The following is a 22,245-nucleotide window of genomic DNA, read 5'->3' on the forward strand; positions in this document are numbered from 1 at the left end:
CGATGTGAAGTTAAGCTACGCCAGACACTGTACGCGGCAGACGACGCACAGAGACGGCACGGCATATGTGAAACACAAAATCCAATGGGGCACTGCACAATGCAGGCAGCCAAGGTAGAAGCAGGGCAGAGGCCGGCGCTGGCTGTGTTGTGTGGCGTGCACTGTGCTGTGACCTGCAGAGGCGCTGCTGATATGCTCCGTCTCTCTCTCTCTCTGCCGTGGGAAACCATTTGGAGCTACCGTTCTTTTTTTCTTAATCACTGATTGTTCACTCCTTTGAAAGATGCAACTCTATGCATTAGTTCAAGAGCAGATCCCCCATCTCTACTATAAATACGGTAGCAGATCTGGTGCAGTTATTGTTTACAAGTCTGAAGATAAAGATTTACAATATTCAGGACCAATATTTTAAATTGAGTTATCTGATTTGCAGATAAATGGTATGTAAAAGTTACATTGAAAACGACTTCCTCTCTCGTAGGCGAATTGTTTGATGTACCGGCTAGCCTGGATTTCGCATCGTGTAGCGTGTGCTTCGCATACTTCCGTACAAAATTTAATTTTTACACTTTTCTGTCGCACTGGACTGAGATTTACGTATTTCGATATCAAAATAAATTTTAGCCATTTCTCAGATACCAACCACACAGTTACAAGCACTAGTTTAAATAAGTGCAAACACGTTTCAAAATATATGACGTCCGTTTCGACAGCGGATGTCTGCCGTGAGTGCTATTGTGTTTGACGATGCGAAGAACACAGGTGGAGTTCTGGGCTGTCTTCCGTCTGCTGACGCGTGCCATACCGTTCCAAAGTGCCGTAATAGCAGAGTGCAACAGGTGAATGGCGTTAGGCGCGATCCGAATTTTGGGGAGTCACCGTTTTTTTTAGGACGCTCTAGCGCGGTCACCACTCGCCGTCAGAAAATCACTGCTGATTGCTGCATGTTGTAGAAGAGTTTGTCCAATTTAATTTTGTGTTGGGTTTTCAACTTTGAGAAACACATAGTCTTTGTGAAAGAAATGAAAATCTGAGAAAAGTCGGAAAATTTTGAGGCTTTCGTTGTAGAGCCGACATACAAGGCAGGAAGCACGAATTTTGGATTTAGAAGCCCAAAACATGTGATTATGGAATCGCTGAGAAAAGATCTGCCGCAGTTTCTTAGTAAGTGGTGTCATTCCACGTAGAGTGGCTCTGGATAGTTACTGCTAGTCAACTTACTGTTTCCAGCAATTTGTGATCAGCAGTGTAATTGTACAGTAGTGGATTTATTTTCCTGTGTATGGACAGTATATTACATTTATTTACGTTGAGTATCAACTGGCAGAGCCTGAAGTATTCATCAATGCCGTGTAGGTCACTCAGCAAGTCAATACTTTCTCCTGCCATAGCTGCTTCCTCACAGATAATGTTAAGGAGCTTCCGTGTGTAATGCAGCGACATGAGGGCCACAGAAGCTCTTGTCCAGAATGCAGTCTGCCGCTTTGGTCACACTTGCACGCACGGGAATGCCAAGTCTAGTTGTATCACAGCAGACAGGGGAATGAATGTTCCAAACGTGGTCTGCTTCCAAAAACGCCTATAGAGATGCAAAAGTGTACTTTGGGAAACTGCCGTATAATTCCAGTGATGGCTGCCTGTCTCATGTGATCGAGTATAATTCCTTGAGAGATGGTAGTTTGTTCTGTAAGAGCAGCAAGGGAGGTGTTTAGGAGTCTAATGATTTTAGGTGGTTCTTCAGTTCTCTTTATTTGAAGGTGAGCTGGCAAGAAGGCTGCAGATGGTGTGAGCATGATGTGGTGTGAGCACTGCTACCAATGTGACATTACAGTTAAACACGAAAAGTACTTGTGCAGTGCACGCACAGAAGTGAATTCAGTGTGAAGTCGGAAGTGAAGATACATTCTAACTGAACAGCTTATATGGCAGTAATCTGAGTATGGTGCAGTTCGCAGTGATGTGATGTAGCAACAGACACTGCTAGCAAATAGTTTGCAGTAATTAGGTAATGTAGCGGACTGGTGCAAAGAACTAACATTAGCGCAGCTGAGTGACTGTTGCACAACAACCGGTATTCTCGGGTTTGTGTCTTGGATGAGATTGGGCGTTCACGTTTCGAAATACAGGCGGTTGTGAAGACATCAGCTGTATTCTTGTAAGCTGTTTGAATACTGTATGTGGGACGAGAAACACAAGAGAGAGGGAGAGAGAAGTGGAGTTTATGAATGATGGAGTATTTGTCGATTGTTGCTGAGCTTTTGCAGAAATTGCTTGTGAAATGTTTTACAGAGTGAATTCTCAAAAGGAAGGTTTGTCACATTGGTTTACAGATATTTCCTGATGTTGCAGTAGTTGTGGTGTTACTGGAGTATTTGTGTGGACTGCAAAAGATAGAAATGAATAGAGAAAGCGTTCTTTTTTTTTTCAATTTTTTATTTTAATATTATGTAGAATGAAGTACAGGATGTCATTTTCTCTAGTGGCACGTATTAATGCTCTGTTAGCATCTTGATGATATGCTGATTGTTCAACTGGCTGGCGATGTACAGGGGGGTCTTCAAACTAGAATTCCTTGCCTCCCTGTAGGCTCCGGCCTGCAGCAACGCAGCCACCACTTCTGCGCGGCCAAAGTATGCCGCCTCGTGCAGCGGCGTCCACCTCTCCTGATCACTGGCGTTGAGGTCGGACGCCGCAGATACCAGCAGCCGCACCACAGCCGCGTCGCCTCTCCGTGCAGCCCAGTGCAGGGCGGTCAACCCGCCCCCGTCCTTCGCCCGCACGTCCGCTCCAGCCGCCAGCAACAGCCGCACCTCTTCCACCGGCCCCTCCTCCTTAGCTGCCTCTATCAGCCTCCTGCTCCGCTCTGCACAGGAAAGGCTCCTGCACAAAACATCAACACACTTACTCTCTACTATCGAGACACACACGCCAAATGAAAGAAACTGTCACAGCCGCAAAACTGCCAACAATTCGGAACACACTTCTTCCGAGCGACAAGTCACAAATCTAGAAATCTCGCTTCTGCGATACGGGTTAACCAGCGTATTACAGACAGATGCACAGCACTAGCCCATAATCAAAAACTTCAGCCATCTGCCATTAAAAATAGGTCCACTCCATCTCTTAAATTCATTTGGCACATTTCCTCATAATTCACTCCACAGATCCACCTCCTTTCACCTCGGCATGCAGTTGCTACCCAATCCTTCATCTACATTCACACACACCCCTAAAACTACCTTCTCTGGGTACCAATTCCTTCTGTCACTTAGGAAGAAAACACTGGAAACTAAACGCATCTCTAAGTACTGAAATACAATTTCCTCACCAGACAGCTAAGTGATTCAGACCAGTAACATGGAAATTTCCTGACATACCGACAAAAAATATAAAAGTCACTGCTTCGTACACAATAAGTTGGTCCACATATTTCAAATACAACAAGGGCACCAGGTCGACTCTCCCCGACACACACACACACACACACATACACACACACACACACACACACAAACAAACTACCCGCTGCATAATAATCGTCACATGTGCTCATATAATCATGCATGCAACAAGAGATACATCCACTGGAACATTCATTTCCATCTACTTACAAACTTTGCAACCCACCATATGGTCTGTGGCAGGCGGCATCCTGCACAACTACTATACTCAGTCATGTTAACTTTGTGTAACTTTTTGCATTTTCTGAAAATTCTGGACACAAAATAAGTTACACACCACTACAGAAGGCGTAAAACTTTACATTTATACCTAAAAAGGTCTAAGTAAACTTAAAGTGTACACCAGCTACGCTGCTTCCGAGTAAAATTTCTCTTTCAGTAGTAGTACAAACACTTAAACCGTAACTTTAGACCAGTCTCAAAAAAGTACTGTATTTTCTATATGTAATGCTATGCATAAATTAGATCATGCCAGAAAGAAATCAGGTGCCTGTAACAAATACAAATAGAGTGTTGATTCATTATCGCATATTCACTTACAAATATCAAAACACGTGTATAGATCTGGCATTGCTGACCTTTAACCAATGTCGCGGGAACCTCTCCCCACAGCTGATGCAAGTTAAAGGCTAATCCCAAGAGAGAGAGTAAGAAGCTCCAAAGACAACTGAAATACTAACTAGAAACTACAGAGGTAATAAAACTGCTGCATTTAGTACAAAATAATCAATGTAGGTGGAGCAGCAACCATATGAAACAAAAGTAATAACTGATACATATAAAAAGTTCTCAACTGACTGCAGTCATCTGCTTTTTACGTTCCGTTCCCAAATACAGCGAGGGAGAAACGACTGCCTGTGTGCCTCTGTACGAGCGACAATGCCTCTCACCCTATCTTCACACGCCTTGTCTCAAGTGTACATTGCCAGAACTAGAACTGTTCTCCAGTCAGCCTCGAAAGACGGTTCTCTAAATTTTCTCAACAGAGTTCCTCGAAAAGAACGTCGCTTCCCCTCCAGTGATCCAGATTCGAGTTCCTGAAGCTTCTGCGCAATACCTCTGCGCCACTCTAAACTACCGGTAGCAAATCCAGCAGCTCAGCTCTCAGTCCTTTAGCTGTCTTCCTTTAATTCTACCTGTTGCCGATACCAAACACTCCAGCAGTACTCGAGAATAGGTCGCACCAGCTGCCTACATGCAGCCTCATCTACAGGCCAACCACACTTTCCTAAAATTCTCCCAACAAACTAAAGTCGACCTCCCGCCTTCCCTACCACAGTCCTCTCAACCTCGTTCCATTTCGCTCAGACATTTCAACGACGCCTCTGTGTCTAGCGGAACACCTCTACTGCTGTACCTCAACATCACGTGTCTGTTTTTCCTACTCACCTGCATCAACTTACGTTTCTCCACATTTACAGCTGGCTGCCATTCGTCACACGAACTAGAAATTTTGTCAAACTCGCCTTGTGTCCTCCTACACTCAACGACGACATCTTACTGTACACTAGGGGACAATCAGCAAACAGCTGCAGATACCTGTCCACCAGATCATTTATGTATACAGACAGTAACAGCGGCCCCACCACCTTTTTCTGGAGAACTCCTGCCTCTGGTGAACACTCGCCACTGAGGACAACTTACTGGGTTCTGTCACTTAAGAGCTGAGGTCCACTCACATACATGGGAAACTATTCCATACGTTTCTATCTCTTTCAACTATTCCATACGTTTCTATCTCTTTCAACAGTCGACAGTAATCCACCGTGTGTAAAACTCTGTAGACATGTAGGTGATGGATAAGCACACCACATCACAGGAAAATCTGCACAATGCAAAGAATTCCGATCTTTGGGGTAAAAATGGCTCAGTCACCTCTATTGCAATCACGGATTGTATTAAAGAGTCGGCACAGAAAGAACTGGGGGTAATGCTGCCCGTCTCAAAGAAAAGGATTGTAGTTTACATAAAAGTCAGCCTTGCCACTATTGGACGCATCACAAAGGCGACTGAAGTTAAACCACGCGGTTTGCCAGAACCACCAAGAAAGCGCAAAACAAAATTTGGAGTATAAATCCATCATTGCAAGCAGCTTCTCAAAATCGGTAATTCGATCAACCATAGGGACTTTTGTATGGCTAAAAAATAGTGCTGACATTACACAAATTAGTTGTTGCCGTAAAAACAAAAAAAATTATTTTCCTTTTAAGAAAGCTGTTTAGCGTAAGACACTGCATGAAATGCGATTTACTTGCAACAGACCTCTAAGTAAAGGAAAGGTCTCTCTAGAGAGAAGTCATTACTGACTGGCGATGCAAATACTTGATACAAGTCAGGAAATTAACAGAACTCTTTTCTATCGCCGGAACTTGGATGGTGAACGAATGACATCCCTCTTAGAAGACGATGACAGGGTCATGACATTGGCACCAAAATGGACAATACGATAGTGCAAGCAACAGCGGTGAATGTTGAATCCAATACTTGGTTTATTTATTAGTCTACACCAATACCGTCTTCACCAAAATATTTCCCATTACATATTATACATTTATTCCAGTGGTTCTTCCAATGCTTAGAACTATTCTGGAACAATCCTTACAGTAGTGTTTAGTTCTCTCAGATGTGCAACTTGAATCTCATCTCTTACGTAAAAGACATCTCTTTAAGGTTTGTCTTTATTTTTGGGAACAAAATGTCACATGGAGCGAACGTGGGGCGAAGGACATCACTACAGTATTGTTTCTAGCCAAACGTGCACAAGCACACAATGAACTGTGAGCAGGTGCATTATCGCAGTTCAGAAACAGTGAACTGTTGCGCCACAAAACCGGACACCTTTCCACGTTGCTTCAAACCATCTGGGTTGAGCTGGTGAGAAGTTCTGCCTACTGGCCGTTTCATCTTGGGACAAGGAGTCGTGGTGCACTGTACTGTTAAAACCAAAGATTACTGTCAGAAACGTAACATTCACATTTCAGTGGTTTTGGCCATCTGTCACCGAGACGATTGAGTGTTGGTTTACGCATCGTTTGGTTTAACTCTCAGTTCGTCTTCTATTATGACCTTCTCATCACCCTCATCTTCTTCGAAGCGTTTATACCAGCCGTGAACACCTATTTCACTCTTGGTATACTCACCAAAAGTAGTATATAATATTTCTAAAACCACAATGCATTTTAATCCGTTCTCATAGAAAATTTTAATACAAATGCAGTAATCCGTTTTTACAGTAAACAAATAATCGCTGATACTCTTAAAATACCAGTAACCTTTCTAGCGCCTGACAACACACTAAATAATAGATACGCAGAACGTTGTACACACAATGACAAAAAGGAAGTATGAATCTGGGTAAAACGCGTGAAATGGCGAGTTTCCCATTACTTCTGAGCAATACTCGTATCACAAGAATGATTACGCTTCAATCCACCCGATCAAGGGGAACTTTTACCTCTTAGAGGAAACACAATAGAAGCAAGTCTTCAGTTGTCCCGTATAATTACACCCCATTTCGTTTATAATCGCTTCGGAATATATCCATCCATTTAGGAGGGAATTGTAGATGAAAATGCATTCCGATGAACAGGCATTCTGTTCTGACGTATATTTGTAATAGATGTAGCAACCCTGGCTTTTGATTTCTGTTCCTGTGTTTCGGGAGGTGGCTATCGTCTGCTGTCTTGCAGTGGTGCCAACTCATTTACCTAAAAATGAACGCTGCCCGGATGGGTCTGCACAGTGCGTCGCCACCGATTTGAGGCGCGCGCCGCGGAAACGCCGGCACGGCATTTCGGAACCGAGGCATATAGGAAAAGCAGGCAGGCCATTCCGGCCCCAAGCGAGTAAAAAAACACTCAGACGCCCTCGCGCGCCTTGACGCCACGGAGAGGAGGCTGCAGTGGCGTGCATTCAGTTTTGAGACAGCCACGAGCAAGGCTCGCTCTAACGGTGCCGTGGCACATTGCATTAACAGTGCTCCGACGACGACGGACGTTACGTATCACGTTTCTCCCAAGGATGGGCACTTGCGACATGAATGGATGGTTCGGTGCAAACGCAAGGACAAAGTGAATGTGAATGTGAATGTGAAAACTGCACGTGTGTATGGTCAGGTCACTATCGACCAGAAGATTTAGAATGGGATTTGAGAAATGAGTTTCTAGGGTTACCTTCAAGAAAGAAGTTATCACCAGCAGCAATCCCCTGCATAAACATTCCGAACTGGCGTGGACAAGAAATTGTGGAAAGCGGTGATGCAAACGAAAGGGTAAGACGTCTGCACGTACATAACACTTTCAATAACAAACTGAAAAATTACCGTAATACAAACGAATTCACATAAATGCAATGTTTCTTGACGCATTGCTATATTGCTTTACGGGAGTGAATGACTCACTATATTGTACAGGCAATAAATAATGTTGCTCAAGTGTATTTGCTTTTCCTCCTGGATATAATAGCTACATTTGTCTTAGAAATAGCCTTTTTTTAAGTATTCTCAATATGTTAACTATTTTAAAGCTAGTATATAGTTCAAATGACAAAATCAGCATATTTCGCGTAATTTGTTTACATTTACTTCTGTAACAATAGCTGATGCTGACCAGTTGACTTTGCAGCATAGTGGTGTGGTTTCTGACTCCCATGTTGGAGGTTATGGGTTCGTATACCTGTATTTCCTCTTACATTGTATTTTTACATTTTATCAAACTAGGCTGTTGTAGCCGCTTATGCCGGTGATATTTAATCGCTTTTGTCAATTGATCTGATTTTTAGTGAGAAATTAATGCAGTTGCATAGTACTTGGTCAAAAATTTTAGGAATAGTAGGCCTACTCGGTAAATAATTTGAAGAATAATAAAATTAAAATCAAATTCATTCCTTAGGGATCCGGAAGTCGTGCACAACGCTGTGGAGCAAGAAGTTTGCAAAAGCGAGCTTTGACGGCTTTAGAAACTACGTCACCGAAAAAAAAATAAAGTCGACCGAAGCACATGTACAGATTGCGTTCATGAATCCACTCAAGTAGTGAATAAGAATTTTGAAATTAAAGAACTGAGGGCCGAGATTGAATGTACAGAAAGAAGCGGCACTAAAAAATGTGATGCAGCCTTACGAAGTAAAACGAAAGATCTCCGACGTGTTCTTTCGCTGAAGTGGGCAGAAAAGTCATCTGACGTGAAAGAAAAAGTAAATTTGCACAAAAGTGTAAATAGTGTATTGTCAAATTGTTTTACACTGGCGCAAATAAGATGCCTATTAAACGAAAATAAAAGGGTAAAGTGGAATTCAGAGGACATTGCCCATGCATTAACTTTAAGAGCTCTGTCACCTAAAGCATACACTTATTTGCAAAAGCGAAAAATTCCTTTGCAGTGCAGGGCAATGCTTCAGAAATGGACAAAGGAATTTAAATGCAGACTTGGTATTCTTGAAGATATCCTGTGTTTATTGAAAGCCAAGTCACACACTTACTACTCGAGAGAGAGACAAGCTGTTCTGACATTTGACGAAATCAATTTTGATGGCCACATATGTTACGATTCGTCTGAAGACGTAGCAGTCGGACCACATTCCAATGTACAAGTTTACATGATACGTGGGTTGTGGAAGCAGTGGAAACCACCAGTTTACTATGATTTCGACACTGTGATTACCAGTAATTTGCTTCAGAGCATCATTAAGGCGGTTGAAGAATCAGGAATCGGTGTTGTTGCTGTGACGTGTGATATGGACGGAAAAAATATAAAAGTTTGGAAGGAACTGTCTGTCGATACAGAGACAACTTAATTCGTAAATCAAGCAGACGACACCACGAATGCATGGGTTTTCTTTGATGTACCACATCTTTTAAAGTTATTACGGAACCGTTTCTTGGATACAGGCATTACGCTACCTGATGAATCCAAAATATCCAAGGCAGCTACACAGGAACTTTTAAAGCATCAGAAGAGTGACTTAACGATAACACACCACATTACTGAAACTTAACTCATCAAGCAAGGCACAATGTACAGATGGCAGCGCGACTATTTTCACGACAAACAGCTCAGGCTTTGAAGTATGTTCTTCATAAAGACGTTGAAAGTAATTTTATTGAACTCGTTGACGACGTCTTTGAAGTCTTGAACTCCAGAGTTCCAAAATATGAATGGTCATCCCTCCGTAGTGGATTTGGAATCCATCTCTCAATTTGAGAAAATACGTTGAACAGATTCTTAGATATTTGTCCAGCAATGCGCGTTGGTGACAAAGAAAGAATGTTGCCTTTCCAGAAAGGTTTTATAGCTTCAATAAAATCTCCCTTTGGTCTTTTCGAAAGTCTGAAAAGTATGAAAGTCAGTTATATATTAACTTGTAGGCTGAATCGAGCTTTTTTCCTAGGGTACGATGATTAGGTATATTTCATAACAATCGTACACCTTTTGAAGTAAGGAACAGGATACGTCTCCTTATACTGACAGGTAGTGCAAGTGATATATATATATATATATATATATATATATATATATATATATATATATATATATATCTCTCTCTCTCTCTGGGAACACGCCAGTTACTAAAGATACTCTGTACATCAACAAGCTATCCCCCTATGAGCAAGAACTGAAAGGAAAACGACGGATGTTCACGCCTCCCGACAACCACCGTGCTAGCTACACTGAAAGGTATCTCGTGGGTCCATCGTTCGGCATCGTCACGTATCGGATTTGTCCGCAACACTTCACGTCTACTTCCCTGCTTTTTCGTTTCTGCAAACGCCAGCGACCCTGCAGCTGTAGCGCCGAAACTGGGTGGCGAATCTGAAAGTTTGCAGTTTCAGTTGGCAGCGCTGGGCGCCGATTACGACAGCAGTTCCCTCAGTCCACTGCAGCGACCAGTCTCGTCGTTTAGATTTTTGTTCATTTTCAACGTCTGTTTTTGAAGAATGTCGATGTGAAGAAAGAGCACACTAGTTTCGATAAAAATTGTGTAACGCAACTGGTGTCCTGTTTCTTCGCATTTGAAATAATCTTATTCCATTCAAACCGCCCCTCCCCCCAGGGCAATGGGTGTCACATATACTTACCTCACATAGTCAAAATTAAACACTGGACCTGATGAAAGTTCAAAAAGCAACACTCTTTGACAGAGTGAAAGTAAAATTATGCCTCAGTACAAATTCAAAAAAGCAACTTCAATATTTTCCGAAAACTGTGAAAAAATCTAAATTAGAAAGACTGTCTTTAGTTGCCATGGCGAGAAGACGTATTTCTAGTCATGCAGTATGTTGTCTGAATAATACACTACTGGCCATTAAAATTGCTAAAACACGAAGATGAAGTGCTACAGACGCGAAATTTAACCGTCAGGAAGAAGATGCTGTGACATGCAAATGATTAGCTTTTCAGAGCATTCACACAAGGTTGGCGCCGGTGGCGACACCTACAACACGCTGACATGAGAAAAGTTTCCAACCGATTTCTCATACACAAACAGCAGTTGACTGGCATTGCCTGGTGAAACGTTGTGATGCCCCGTATAAGGAGGAGAAATGCGTACCATCACGTTTCAGACTTTGATAAAGGTCGGATTTTAGGCTATCGCGATTGCAGTTTATCGTATCGCGACATTGCTGCTCGCGTTGGTAGAGATCCAATGACTGACTGGAGAATATGGAATCGGTGGGTTCAGGAGGGTGATACGGAACACCGTGCTGGATCCCAACGGCCTCGTATCACTAGCAGTCGAGGTGACACGCATCCTATCCACATGGCTGTAACAGATCCTGCAGCCACGTCTCGATCCCTGCGCCAACAGATGGGGACGTTTGCAAGACAACGACCATCTGCACGAACAGTTCGACGTCGTTTCCAGCAGCACGGACAATCAGCTCCGAGACATGGCTGCTGTTACCCTTGACGCTGCATCACAAAATGGCTCTGAGCACTATGCAACTTAACTTCTGAGGTCATCAGTCGCCTAGAACTTACAACTAATTAAACCTAACTAACCTAAGGACATCACACACATCCATGCCCGAGGCAGGATTCGAACCTGCGACCGTAGCAGTCCCTCGGCTCCAGACTGTAGCACCTAGAACCGCACGGCCACTCCGGTCGGTGCTGTGTCACAGATGGGACCACCTGCGATGGTGTACTCAACGATGAACCTGGGTGCACGAATGGCAAAACATTTTTTCAGATGAAGCCAGGTTCTGTTTACAGTATCATGATCCTCGCATCAGTGTTTTGCGACATCGCAGTGAACGCACATTGCTAGCGTGTATTCGTTATCGCCATACTGGTGTATCACCCGGCGTGACGGTACGGGGTGCCACTGGTTACAAGTCTGTCTCCTTTTGTTCGCATTGACAGCACTTTCAACAGTGGACGTTACATTTCAGACCCGTGGCTCTACCCTTCATTCAATCCACGCGAAACCCTACATTTCAGCAGGATAATGCATGACCGCATGTTGCAGGTCTTGTACGGGCCTTTCTGGATACAGAAAATGTTCGACTGCTGCCCTGGCCAGAACATTCTCCAGATCTCTTACCAATTAAAAACGTCTTGTCAATGGTGGCCGAGCAACTGGCTCGTCACAATACACCAGTCACTACTCTTGATGAACTGTGGTATCGTGTTGAAGCTGCACGGGCAGCTGTACCTGTACATGCCATCCAAACTGACGCAATGCCCAGGCGTATCAAGGCCGTTATTACGGCCAGAGGTGGTTGTTCTGGCTACTGATTTCTCTGGATCTATGCACCCAAATTGAGTGAAAATGTAATCACATGTCAGTTCTAGTATAATATATTTGTCCAATGAATACCCGTGTATTATCTGCATTTCTTCTTGGTGTAGCAATTTTAATGACCAGTAATGTATCGTCTAACAGAAACCGTAGGGTCAGTATTGCCTCATATATTCCTAGACATCTACAAAATCCAAACTGATATTCCCCAACATCAGATTCTACAAGTTTTTTCCATTATTCTGCAAGGAGCTCATGTTAATAATTTGCAACCCAATGACTTAACTGGTATTTCATTAGTGCTCAAACCTGTCAGCAGCTGCTTTCTTTGGAACTGAAATCTCATATTATTCTTGAAATGTGAGGGTATTTCGCCTCCCTCATACATCTTTCATACTAGATAGGAGATTTGTGTCATACCAGATGGGAGAGTTTTGCCATACCTCGCTCTCCCAAAACTGTCAGTCGCTCTGAAGGAATGTTGTCTACTACCAGGTTCTTGAGGTCATCGGTCCCCAGACTTACACACTACTTAAACTAACATCTAAGAGAACACACACACACACACACACACACACACACACACACACACACACACACACACCCGTTCTAGACAGTCCTCCTTAGCCATTTTCCACTTGTCAATACTTTTTTAAACATTCATATTTCCTTTTTCCTGCTTTATTTGCTGAACTTTTATAGTTTCTTCTTTTAACAGTTTAACTCAGTATCTCCTGCATTAACCAAGGATTTCTATTTGGCCCTGTTTTTTACCTATTTGATCTTTTTCTACCTTCTCTGAAAGCTACCGATTCATCCCCCAAAACTTTATTCTTTGTTTTTCATTGTCCTAGTTTGTTATTGTGTGTGCTGTAAGTCCATTGCTTCCTCCTCTAACAGTAAGTTTCTCACTTTTCTCGTTGCAACATAACCTGCTGTGTTTGCATCCCAAACAATTCCCCACTTCTTACCTTTCCAAGTCTTGCATCTCATCCTGGCATTCTTTTTTTTTTCTGCTTTGTTTCACATTCTCTACAGAGCATACTGATATTGATATCAGCATGTGATGCATAATTAATACTATTATCCTGGACGCTAAGTATACAATTCGACGCTATCAATGTTTTCAGTGTGCATGTAGCACATGTAGGTGTGTGTCATCTTATACTGAGCGTTTTTAAAATTTTTTTACTTGTAGGTATGTACTTTCCTCTGCCAAATTACGCCTTATTACCCGCATGAGTTGTATGCACGAAAATTGAAAAATTCCTGTTTGTTGCCTGCTCCTGATATAATTTCAACACTAATTACATTGTGGGACCTTACTTCTTCCACGGGGTGATTAAATGGAAATACGTATTCACATATGTTTACTAACATTCAGCCTGTTCTTCTAGAGGTAGTTTCGTGGACAACCGACAGTGTATGTGGATCGGACACTGCCGCTGCCCAGACTCTTCGCCTGCTGTAAATCGACCAATGAATGGAAGGTTTCCAGGCTGTTGGATGGGACGGAATGCTGCAGTACAAAGGCCAGCCAGGTACCCTGATCTGACTCAACTCTATTTCTTTCTACGGGGAGCACTGAAAGATGCAGTCTGACATGAACCCCAAGTATGTCAGGTGATACACGCTAGATCACACAACGACGTATTACCCAATGTAGCTTGTCCAGTACATCTCCCTCTCAAACAGCCATTCCAAATGTGTCTAACAGTCAATGGTGTGCAATTTGACCACATTGTTCATTAAAATGTGAGACCACACTTCACTAAGGAAAGTATTTAGTTTGTGGATGACAAGGCATCAGTTGTTTTGAATAAATGTTTAGCTTATTTAAAATCTATTCCGTCTATGTACAATTTCGAGCAGTTTCTAATTTCTAACTGACAGCAGGTCTTTTGCGCTGTAGGACCACCCGGGTGCTTCCAGGCAAGAGACAGGCTGAGCTGACAGAAGGTCATGGGATAGCGATACAGATACAGATGGCAACAGTATCGCGTATGCAAGGTATAAAAGGGCAGCGTGTTGGCGCCGCTGTCACCTGTACCGAGGTGACTCCTGGCAAAGGGTTTCCGACGTCTTGATAGCCGCACGACTGAAATCAACAGACTTCGATTGCGGAATTATAGAACTTGTGTATGACTGTTCATATTTTTAAAGTGTAGTTTCCGATGTATTGAAATTTAATAAAATGCCGTTGTGGCATTTTCTAAGAGCTCTGCCAACAAAGTGCAATCTGTTTCACCTTCTTGAAAAAAGAGACAGCATTGGTCGTATATTTTTTACTATTGCAAAATCGATTTTCTGTCACTGAGTGACCATCTTCAGTGCTATATTGTATAACTTAAATTGGGATGCACTGTTGTCACTAAGCTTACGGCAATCACATAGACTATGTGATTGCCATAAGCTTAGTGACAACAGTGCATCCCAATTTAAGTTATACAATACAGCACTGAAGATGGTCACTCAGTGACAGAAAATCGATTTCGCAATAGTAAAAAATATACGACCAATGCTGTCTCTTTTTTCAAGTATACCTGTTATCTGGTTGTAGTGCACAAGACAACATGTTTCACCTTCGCCACAATATTATCTGTGTGGTCATTCCAATTTAAGTTGCTCATAATTGTAATTCCTAGGTATTTAGTTGAATTGACAGCCCTTAGATTTGTGCGATTCATCGTATACCCAAAATGTATCGGATTTCTTTTAGTACCCATGTGGATGACCCTGCACTTTTCTTTGCTTAGTGCCAATTGCCACTTGTCGCACTACACAGAAAGCTCTCTAGATCATTTTTTAATTGGAATTGATCATCCGATGATTTTAGTATATGGTAAATTACAGTGTCATCTGCAAACAATCTAAGAGGGCTGCTCAGATTATCTCTTAGACCATTTATTTAAATCAGGAACAGCAGAGGGCCTTTGACACTACCTGGTGGAACACCTGATATCACTTCAGTTCTACTCGATGTTTTGCCGTCTATCACTACGAACTGTGACGTCTCTGACAGGAAATCATGAATCCTGTCACACAACTGAGATGATACTTCGTACGCACGCAATTTGATTAATACAGGGTATATACATGGACAAGGGAAAAAAATTCCGGATTTTTCTCGGATCTCCCGGTTAAAAATACACTCTCCCCTGGGCGAAAATACATTTTTTCCATGTTAAGTGGCAGTATACTTTCCCTCGGAACTGTAAAATTGATGTCATTTGAATGGTTATGGTTTCATACAACGGCTTAGAATTTCCCGGCACTTTAGAAAAGGAAACTCAGGGAAAACAAACACGTTTTGCAAAGTTCTTTGATGTGCAGCAACATATACACTACATATGTTAGTATTACGAAAGTACAAATCCGAATATCACCAAACACCGTTATGTTGCTTTCCGAAGCATTGAAATGGACATTGCGATGCGCTTTTGTAAGCCAGTCACAGCTCATGTCACATGATCTCGCCCGCAGATGACAGCGGGTATTCAGAACATAAGACACATGATATAGTCAGTGAACAGCAACATCACTGAATTAGGGCAAAAACACAAACTGGTCAAGTTAATGGTTTAAACTAATTACATAGTGTTGGTACAGGAAAAGCAAAGCTTTCATATATAATATTTGTTGCCAACATTAATAAGCTAAGCTTTCACATATAATGTTGATCGTTCTTGCGTGTTTGCACTTTAAGATATATCACACAATGTGCCAGTAAAACGTTTAATACCAACATCAATCTCTGATGTTCTGGGTTCGAAAATATTTCTAAATGGCTTGTCATCAAAGATTTGGTCTTTAAATTAGCGTCAAACGCTCTGCGATTTAAGAAATTCATCGTAAATAAAAGCCGAATTTATTTAGCAAAGCGACAAAAATAACTTCGTTGTTCTGCAAGGCGATTAATGCTTGACTGTCAGAAAGGTGGATATTACATTAAAATCTGGAACTAGTAACATATTTTAGCCTTCCCTAATTATGTGAATGTATTTTAATTAACTTGATAGTTTCCAACGACAGAAATCACTTTTTTTTCCATTGGCGTGAGAACAGTAAACGAAGAGGAAACAGCAAAATCACTAAATGTAAATACGTATCAGGTGGAGCTCCCCCCCTCCCCCCAAACCACTGTAAGTCAAACTGCTCTGCGCATCAGTCCCGGATCTATGAAATTTCGTACCAGGGCAATACTAGATGGTTACATGGTGGCTTTACTCCGCTCAGCTCATGTAATCCCATGTCCTTTTGTCTGCAGGAAAGTTTATTTCTAGATGCGACGAGGATTCCCCTGGCAAGCACATCACGTACACTATACATGCATTCAAAAATCAAATTATGATTCATTTAGAAATCAACTTAAAATGTGATCAAAAATGTTCAAAATGCAACAGGGATTAGCTTCAAAATCATTTGAATAATAGATAGACCAACATGCACTAGATGCTAGGTGCTTTGTGAAAGAACGTTCTTTTTCCTCAAGAATACGAATTTGACCCCCTTGCCACCGAAATTGCCGCCCGGTTGAGATACTCCGGTTTGCTGCGTACACAACCAACAGCGACATTTCTGTTTCCAGAAGCGGGAGAAGGTACTACTCAGACATGACTCAACCGCGCATGCGCGTGATTCCGCTCGTAACTGCTTAAATGAATCTAATGTAAACAGTTGTGACATCACGCTCATCGGAGGTAATCTGTTGTTACAAAGCACTGCATTGTCTTCCTACAGCCTTTCACACATTTTGCTGTTGGCAGACGCTTGTATGAGCACTGTGTTTTATTATATATATATATAAACACACACACACACACACACACACACAGAGAGAGAGAGACAGCCGCGCACATACACAGATGCACACACACACACACACACACACACACACACACACAGATATGTGTGAGAGCGCATGCGCGCGCTCGATTGTATACCTGTCCCTTTTTCCCCCCAAGGTAAGTCTCTCCGCTTCCGGGACTGGAATGACTCCTTACCCTCAACCTTAAAACCCACATCCTTTCGTCTTTCCCTCTCCTTTCCTCTTTCCCGATGAAGCAACAGTTTGTTGCAAAAGCTTGAATTTCGTGTGTATGTTTGTGTGACTGTCGACCTCACAGCACTTTCGTTCGGTAAGTCACATCATCTTTGTTTTTAGATATATTTTTCCCACGTGGAATAGAGGGAAACATTCCATGTGGGACATTACTGTATCCCGCTACTGCAGAATAATACTGCAGCAACAAAATATGAACGAGAGAATGAAATGTGTCGTGTATATACTTAAAAACAAAGATGACGTGACTTACCAAATGAAAGTGCTGGCAGGTCGACAGACACACAAACTAACACAAACATACACACAAAATTCAAGCTTTCGCAACAAACTGTTGCCTCATCAGGAAAGAGAGAAGGAGAGGGAAAGACAAAAGGATGTGGGTTTTAAGGGAGAGGGTAAGGAGTCATTCCAGTCCCGGGAGCGGAAAGACTTACCTTAGGGGGAAAAAAGGACGGGTATACACTCGCACACACACACATATCCATCCACACATATACAGACATAAGCAGACATATTTAAAGACAAAGAGTTTGGGCAGAGATGTCAGTTGAGGCAGAAGTGCAGCGGCAAAGATGTTGTTGAATGACAGTGTGTGGATGGATATGTGTGTGTGTGCGCGAGTGTATACCCGTCCTTTTTTCCCCCTAAGGTAAGTCTTTCCGCTCCCGGGACTGGAATGACTCCTTACCCTCTCCCTTAAAACCCACATCCTTTTGTCTTTCCCTCTCCTTCTCTCTTTCCTGATGAGGCAACAGTTTGTTGCGAAAGCTTGAATTTTGTGTGTATGTTTGTGTTAGTTTGTGTGTCTGTCGACCTGCCAGCACTTTCATTTGGTAAGTCACGTCATCTTTGTTTTTAAGTATATTTTTCCTTTGTGGAATGTTTCCTTCTATTATAACCATATATATATATATATATATATATATATATATATATATATATATATATATATATATATATATATATATATATATAAACAAAGATGATGTGACTTACCAAATGAAAGTGCTGGCAGGTCGACAGACACACAAACGAACACAAACATACACACAAAATTCAAGCTTTCGCAACAAACTGTTGCCTCATCAGGAAAGAGGGAAGGAGAGGGAAAGATGAAAGGATGTGGGTTTTAAGGGAGAGGGTAAGGAGTCATTCCAGTCCTGGGAGCGGAAAGACTTACCTTAGGGGGAAAAAAGGACGGGTATACACTCGCGCGCACACACACACACACACACACACACACATATCCATCCACACATATACAGACACAAGCAGACATATCAGTAGTGCAGTATTTAGTTATTCATGAATGTGTCCATAACAGACATAACTCCAGTATTTCTGAAATGTTGTACAAATAGTTATTTTATTGTTATGCAATGTGCCACACATTTTGAAAGTGTGACAGTGCTGAAAGAACAGCCCTTATGATGATGTCCAAACAGGAAGGTGCAAATGCAGTTTGTAGATCTTTTGTTATTTTTGTAGGTAATAGAAGATGAGCACTTTTATAACTATTTTTCTGGTGCATTTTTGTAATGGAGTGATTGTCAGAAAACATCTGGTGCTATGTTTCATCTCTATTGTATGAGGTTACTTTGGTTTCATTTGATATGTCTGCTTGTGTCTGTATATGTGTGTGGATGGATATGTGTGTGTGTGTGCGCGCGAGTGTATACCCGTCCTTTTTTCCCCCTAAGGTAAGTCTTTCCGCTCCCGGGACTGGAATGACTCCTTACCCTCTCCCTTAAAACCCACATCCTTTCGTCTTTCCCTCTCCTTCCCTCTTTCCTGATGAGCAACAGTTTGTTGCGAAAGCTTGAATTTTGTGTGTATGTTTGTGTTCGTTTGTGTGTTTGTCGACCTGCCAGCACTTTCATTTGGTAAGTCACATCATCTTTGTTTTTAGGTATATTTTTCCTTCATGGAATGTTTCCTTCTATATATATATATATATATATATATATATATATATATATATATATATATATATTATTCTGCAGTAGCGGGATACAGTGATGTCCTTTGTTAGAATATCTGTTATTACCAGTCAAAATGACAAAAAATTAACTGAAAACTAAATCAATGAAAAACTCCCGGGATTCTAGAAAATTCCCCTGTTTTCCCCAGTTTTCTCGCGGATGAAAAAATTCCTGGGTCTTTCCCGGATCTTCCGGGCCGTGTACACCATGTAATAATCGCTTGTGAGGAATGGTATCAAAACCCTTCTGGAAATCAAGGAATATGGAATCGATCTGAGATCCCTTGTCGACAGCACTCATTACTTCGCGGCCATAAATAGCTAGCTGTGTTGCACAAGAACGATATTTTCTGAATCCGTGTTGGTTATGTATCGAAAAATCATATTCTTCAAGGTGAGTCATAATGTTCGAGTACAGTATATTGTCCAAAATCCTACTGCAAATTGATGTCAGTAATATGGATCTGTAATTCAATAGGTTACTCCTATTTCCTTTAAGTATTGGTGTGACCTGTGCTACTTTCCAGTCTTTAGGAACAGACCTTTCGCCAAGTGAAGGGTTGTATATGATTGCTAAGAAACGCACTATTGTGTCTGCATACTCTGAAAGGAACCTGATTCGTATTCCATCTGGACCAGAAGACTCGCCTTTCTTGAGTGATTTAAGTTGTTTCACAACACCTAAAATATATACTTTTATGTCACTCATGCTAACAGCTGTTCTGGTTTCGAATTCTTGAATAGTTACTTTGCCTTTTTTTGTGAAGGAATTAAGGAAAACTGTATTTAGTAACTCCGCTGTAGTGGCACCATCATCATTGTGGAAACTCTGCTGTTGGTTATCAGCAGGACAAACTATCTTTGCCCACGTCGGTTGCTCATTTCTAAAAATAAAAGTTAATTATACCATGGAATTATACAAAACTTCTCCTCGGTGAATCAAATCCACTACTCATCACACCTGATGGCCATCATCCATCGAATACATGAGTTTGTTTACGAGTGACGAGCCATACAGTGCTGTACACATCTCCACTCAGCCACACCCACTGCATTTCTCACTTCTCGAGAGCAGATGCCTCAACCATTAGACCAGCTTAGTGCGTTTGCTGGCGTAGATGGAATTGCCATTGTGGATGATCTTTTTACCCATGGTTTGCAAACACTACCACCAGAGGTTCTCATGTACATCCTCTGCAGTAGGATAACACACCCACCGATTCGATTTCCCTCTTGCTACTCTTCCAACAAGTCCCCCGGGATAAACTCTAGTGCAAGTTTCGATGAGAAGCTGAGTCAGAAGTGGAGGTGTGCTCAGGCAGCCTACTGCTCAAGGAGACTGCCTGCAATAAGCAGCAAATCTGGGTTCCTGTTCCTGTGCGGCACAGATTTCCAATAGTCACTACAGATGTAACTGACCAGGGAACCATTTAAGGAATATTCGAATTACATTTTAAGACATACCCAAAACAAGCTGTATCCTCATTACTGTACTAAATATTAACTTTTTGTCATTATTACTTCTATTTCTGTTTACCTTATTTTCGCTATTTCTTCCTCAGTGTCTTCCATAACTTATACCTCCAAATATTCACATAAGTTTTGTTGAGGGGAATTGTGTGAAAAGTCCCATTTCCGCACCCATTTCATTCAGAATCACGTTGTAAGACACACAATCATCACTAAAAACAAAATCTAGATTTAACACATCAATATATAAAGAGTCCTTGGGAATGGGTATGATTTGTATGCGACACTTCCTACGTAACTACAGTTGAGTGACTGAATTGAACGTAATTCTCACGGCAGATACAGAGAACGACAAATCTTCTGCATATCTGCTCAATCTTCAAAATATCATAGCCAAAAACGTGAGAAAGGAGTATTGTTTAATGGCAACTGTAACCTCTATCCAAAAACTGAAGGAATCTGTATTTTATTTTATTCACTATATCGGCTGGTTAATGCCAAAATAAGCATTACTGTGAGGGTAAAAATTGGGCACATGTGGTAACACAACTCACCGGAAGCGCGAGGCGGCTGCGTCATCAGGTGGAGGGGTGTGTCGGGCAGACGTGGGAGGCGCAGCTGCAGCAGGAGTCCGGCTGTGGCCGCTGTGGGGTTGACAGTCAGAGTTGGGGGTGGACCCGCCCCCTGTGGCGGTCGGCGAGCTGCACAGAGAAACACTGTGTGGGTGGGCGTGTTCACACAGGGGCTCCCTGCAGGCGGTACAGCTGAGGGACTGTCCACCGGGGCAACAGAACACTCAGTGCCAACAACACCAGCCTGTCACTTAACGTGACTGTGCCACCAATTAACTGGTCTTTTTCTGCACTACTTCTGCTATATTCCCCACTGGCGTAGCTTAAGATGCAAAACAACAAATTGTTCAAAATGAAGCACAAACCAAATTCCAAACATAAGGGCAAACAATTTTGCTGCCCTGACAAAACAACTTTCAGACAGAATTTAGAAGCAGTTAAAGTCAACTGGCTGCTACATTTGGTTGTGAGGTAATTTGAAAACTGATATATGGATGCTGAATTATATCACTGGAGGAAGAGAGAGAGAGAGGGAGAGGGAGAGAGAGAGATCCAGCGATAGAGAAACAAACTGATAAGCTGGGGCATCAACTTACTGTTGAAGCTATATGGTCATGGATATGCAGGGGTTGTTTGATGTGGAGCCTGAGGGAATGAAGAAGATGGACAAGAATTACAAGAGCTATGCTATAAAATTTTTGGAGAGTATATTCAAAGTTTGCATTTCAGTAAAGCAAATAGGACTAAATGTATCCAACGTCTTCATAATTCGATTCCTGGAAAAGACAGCAGTGGTGATGTGTTTCTTAAACAATTTTCTTGTTGAGCAGTTTGCAGCACAGACCACCATTAAAAGAAAAAAATGGGTTAGGCCGTGTATGCAATTTTATCTGATGGACAATGGTTCCAACTTGTGAAGTAACCTGTAGTCTATTGAATATGGATTTAAAAAAA

At 42.0% G+C, this 22,245-nt stretch overlaps 1 protein-coding gene across 1 annotated transcript in view; it reads right to left on the reverse strand.

Annotated features, from left to right (window-relative positions):
* Nucleotides 1–2,453: 2,453 nt before the first annotated feature.
* The window catches only part of LOC126108613 (TD and POZ domain-containing protein 1-like), a 440,276-nt gene continuing 420,484 nt past the window's right edge, over nt 2,454–22,245 (reverse strand). The window contains exons 4-5 of the mRNA XM_049913916.1: nt 21,274–21,420; nt 2,454–2,880 (exon numbers count right to left, since the gene is read on the reverse strand). Coding sequence (XP_049769873.1) covers nt 2,490–2,880; nt 21,274–21,420 — 538 coding nt within the window. The 3' untranslated portion in view covers nt 2,454–2,489. The remainder of the gene's footprint in view (nt 2,881–21,273; nt 21,421–22,245) is intronic.

The sequence above is a fragment of the Schistocerca cancellata genome, chromosome 11, assembly GCF_023864275.1.
Source record: "Schistocerca cancellata isolate TAMUIC-IGC-003103 chromosome 11, iqSchCanc2.1, whole genome shotgun sequence".
Lineage (NCBI taxonomy): Eukaryota > Metazoa > Arthropoda > Insecta > Orthoptera > Acrididae > Schistocerca > Schistocerca cancellata.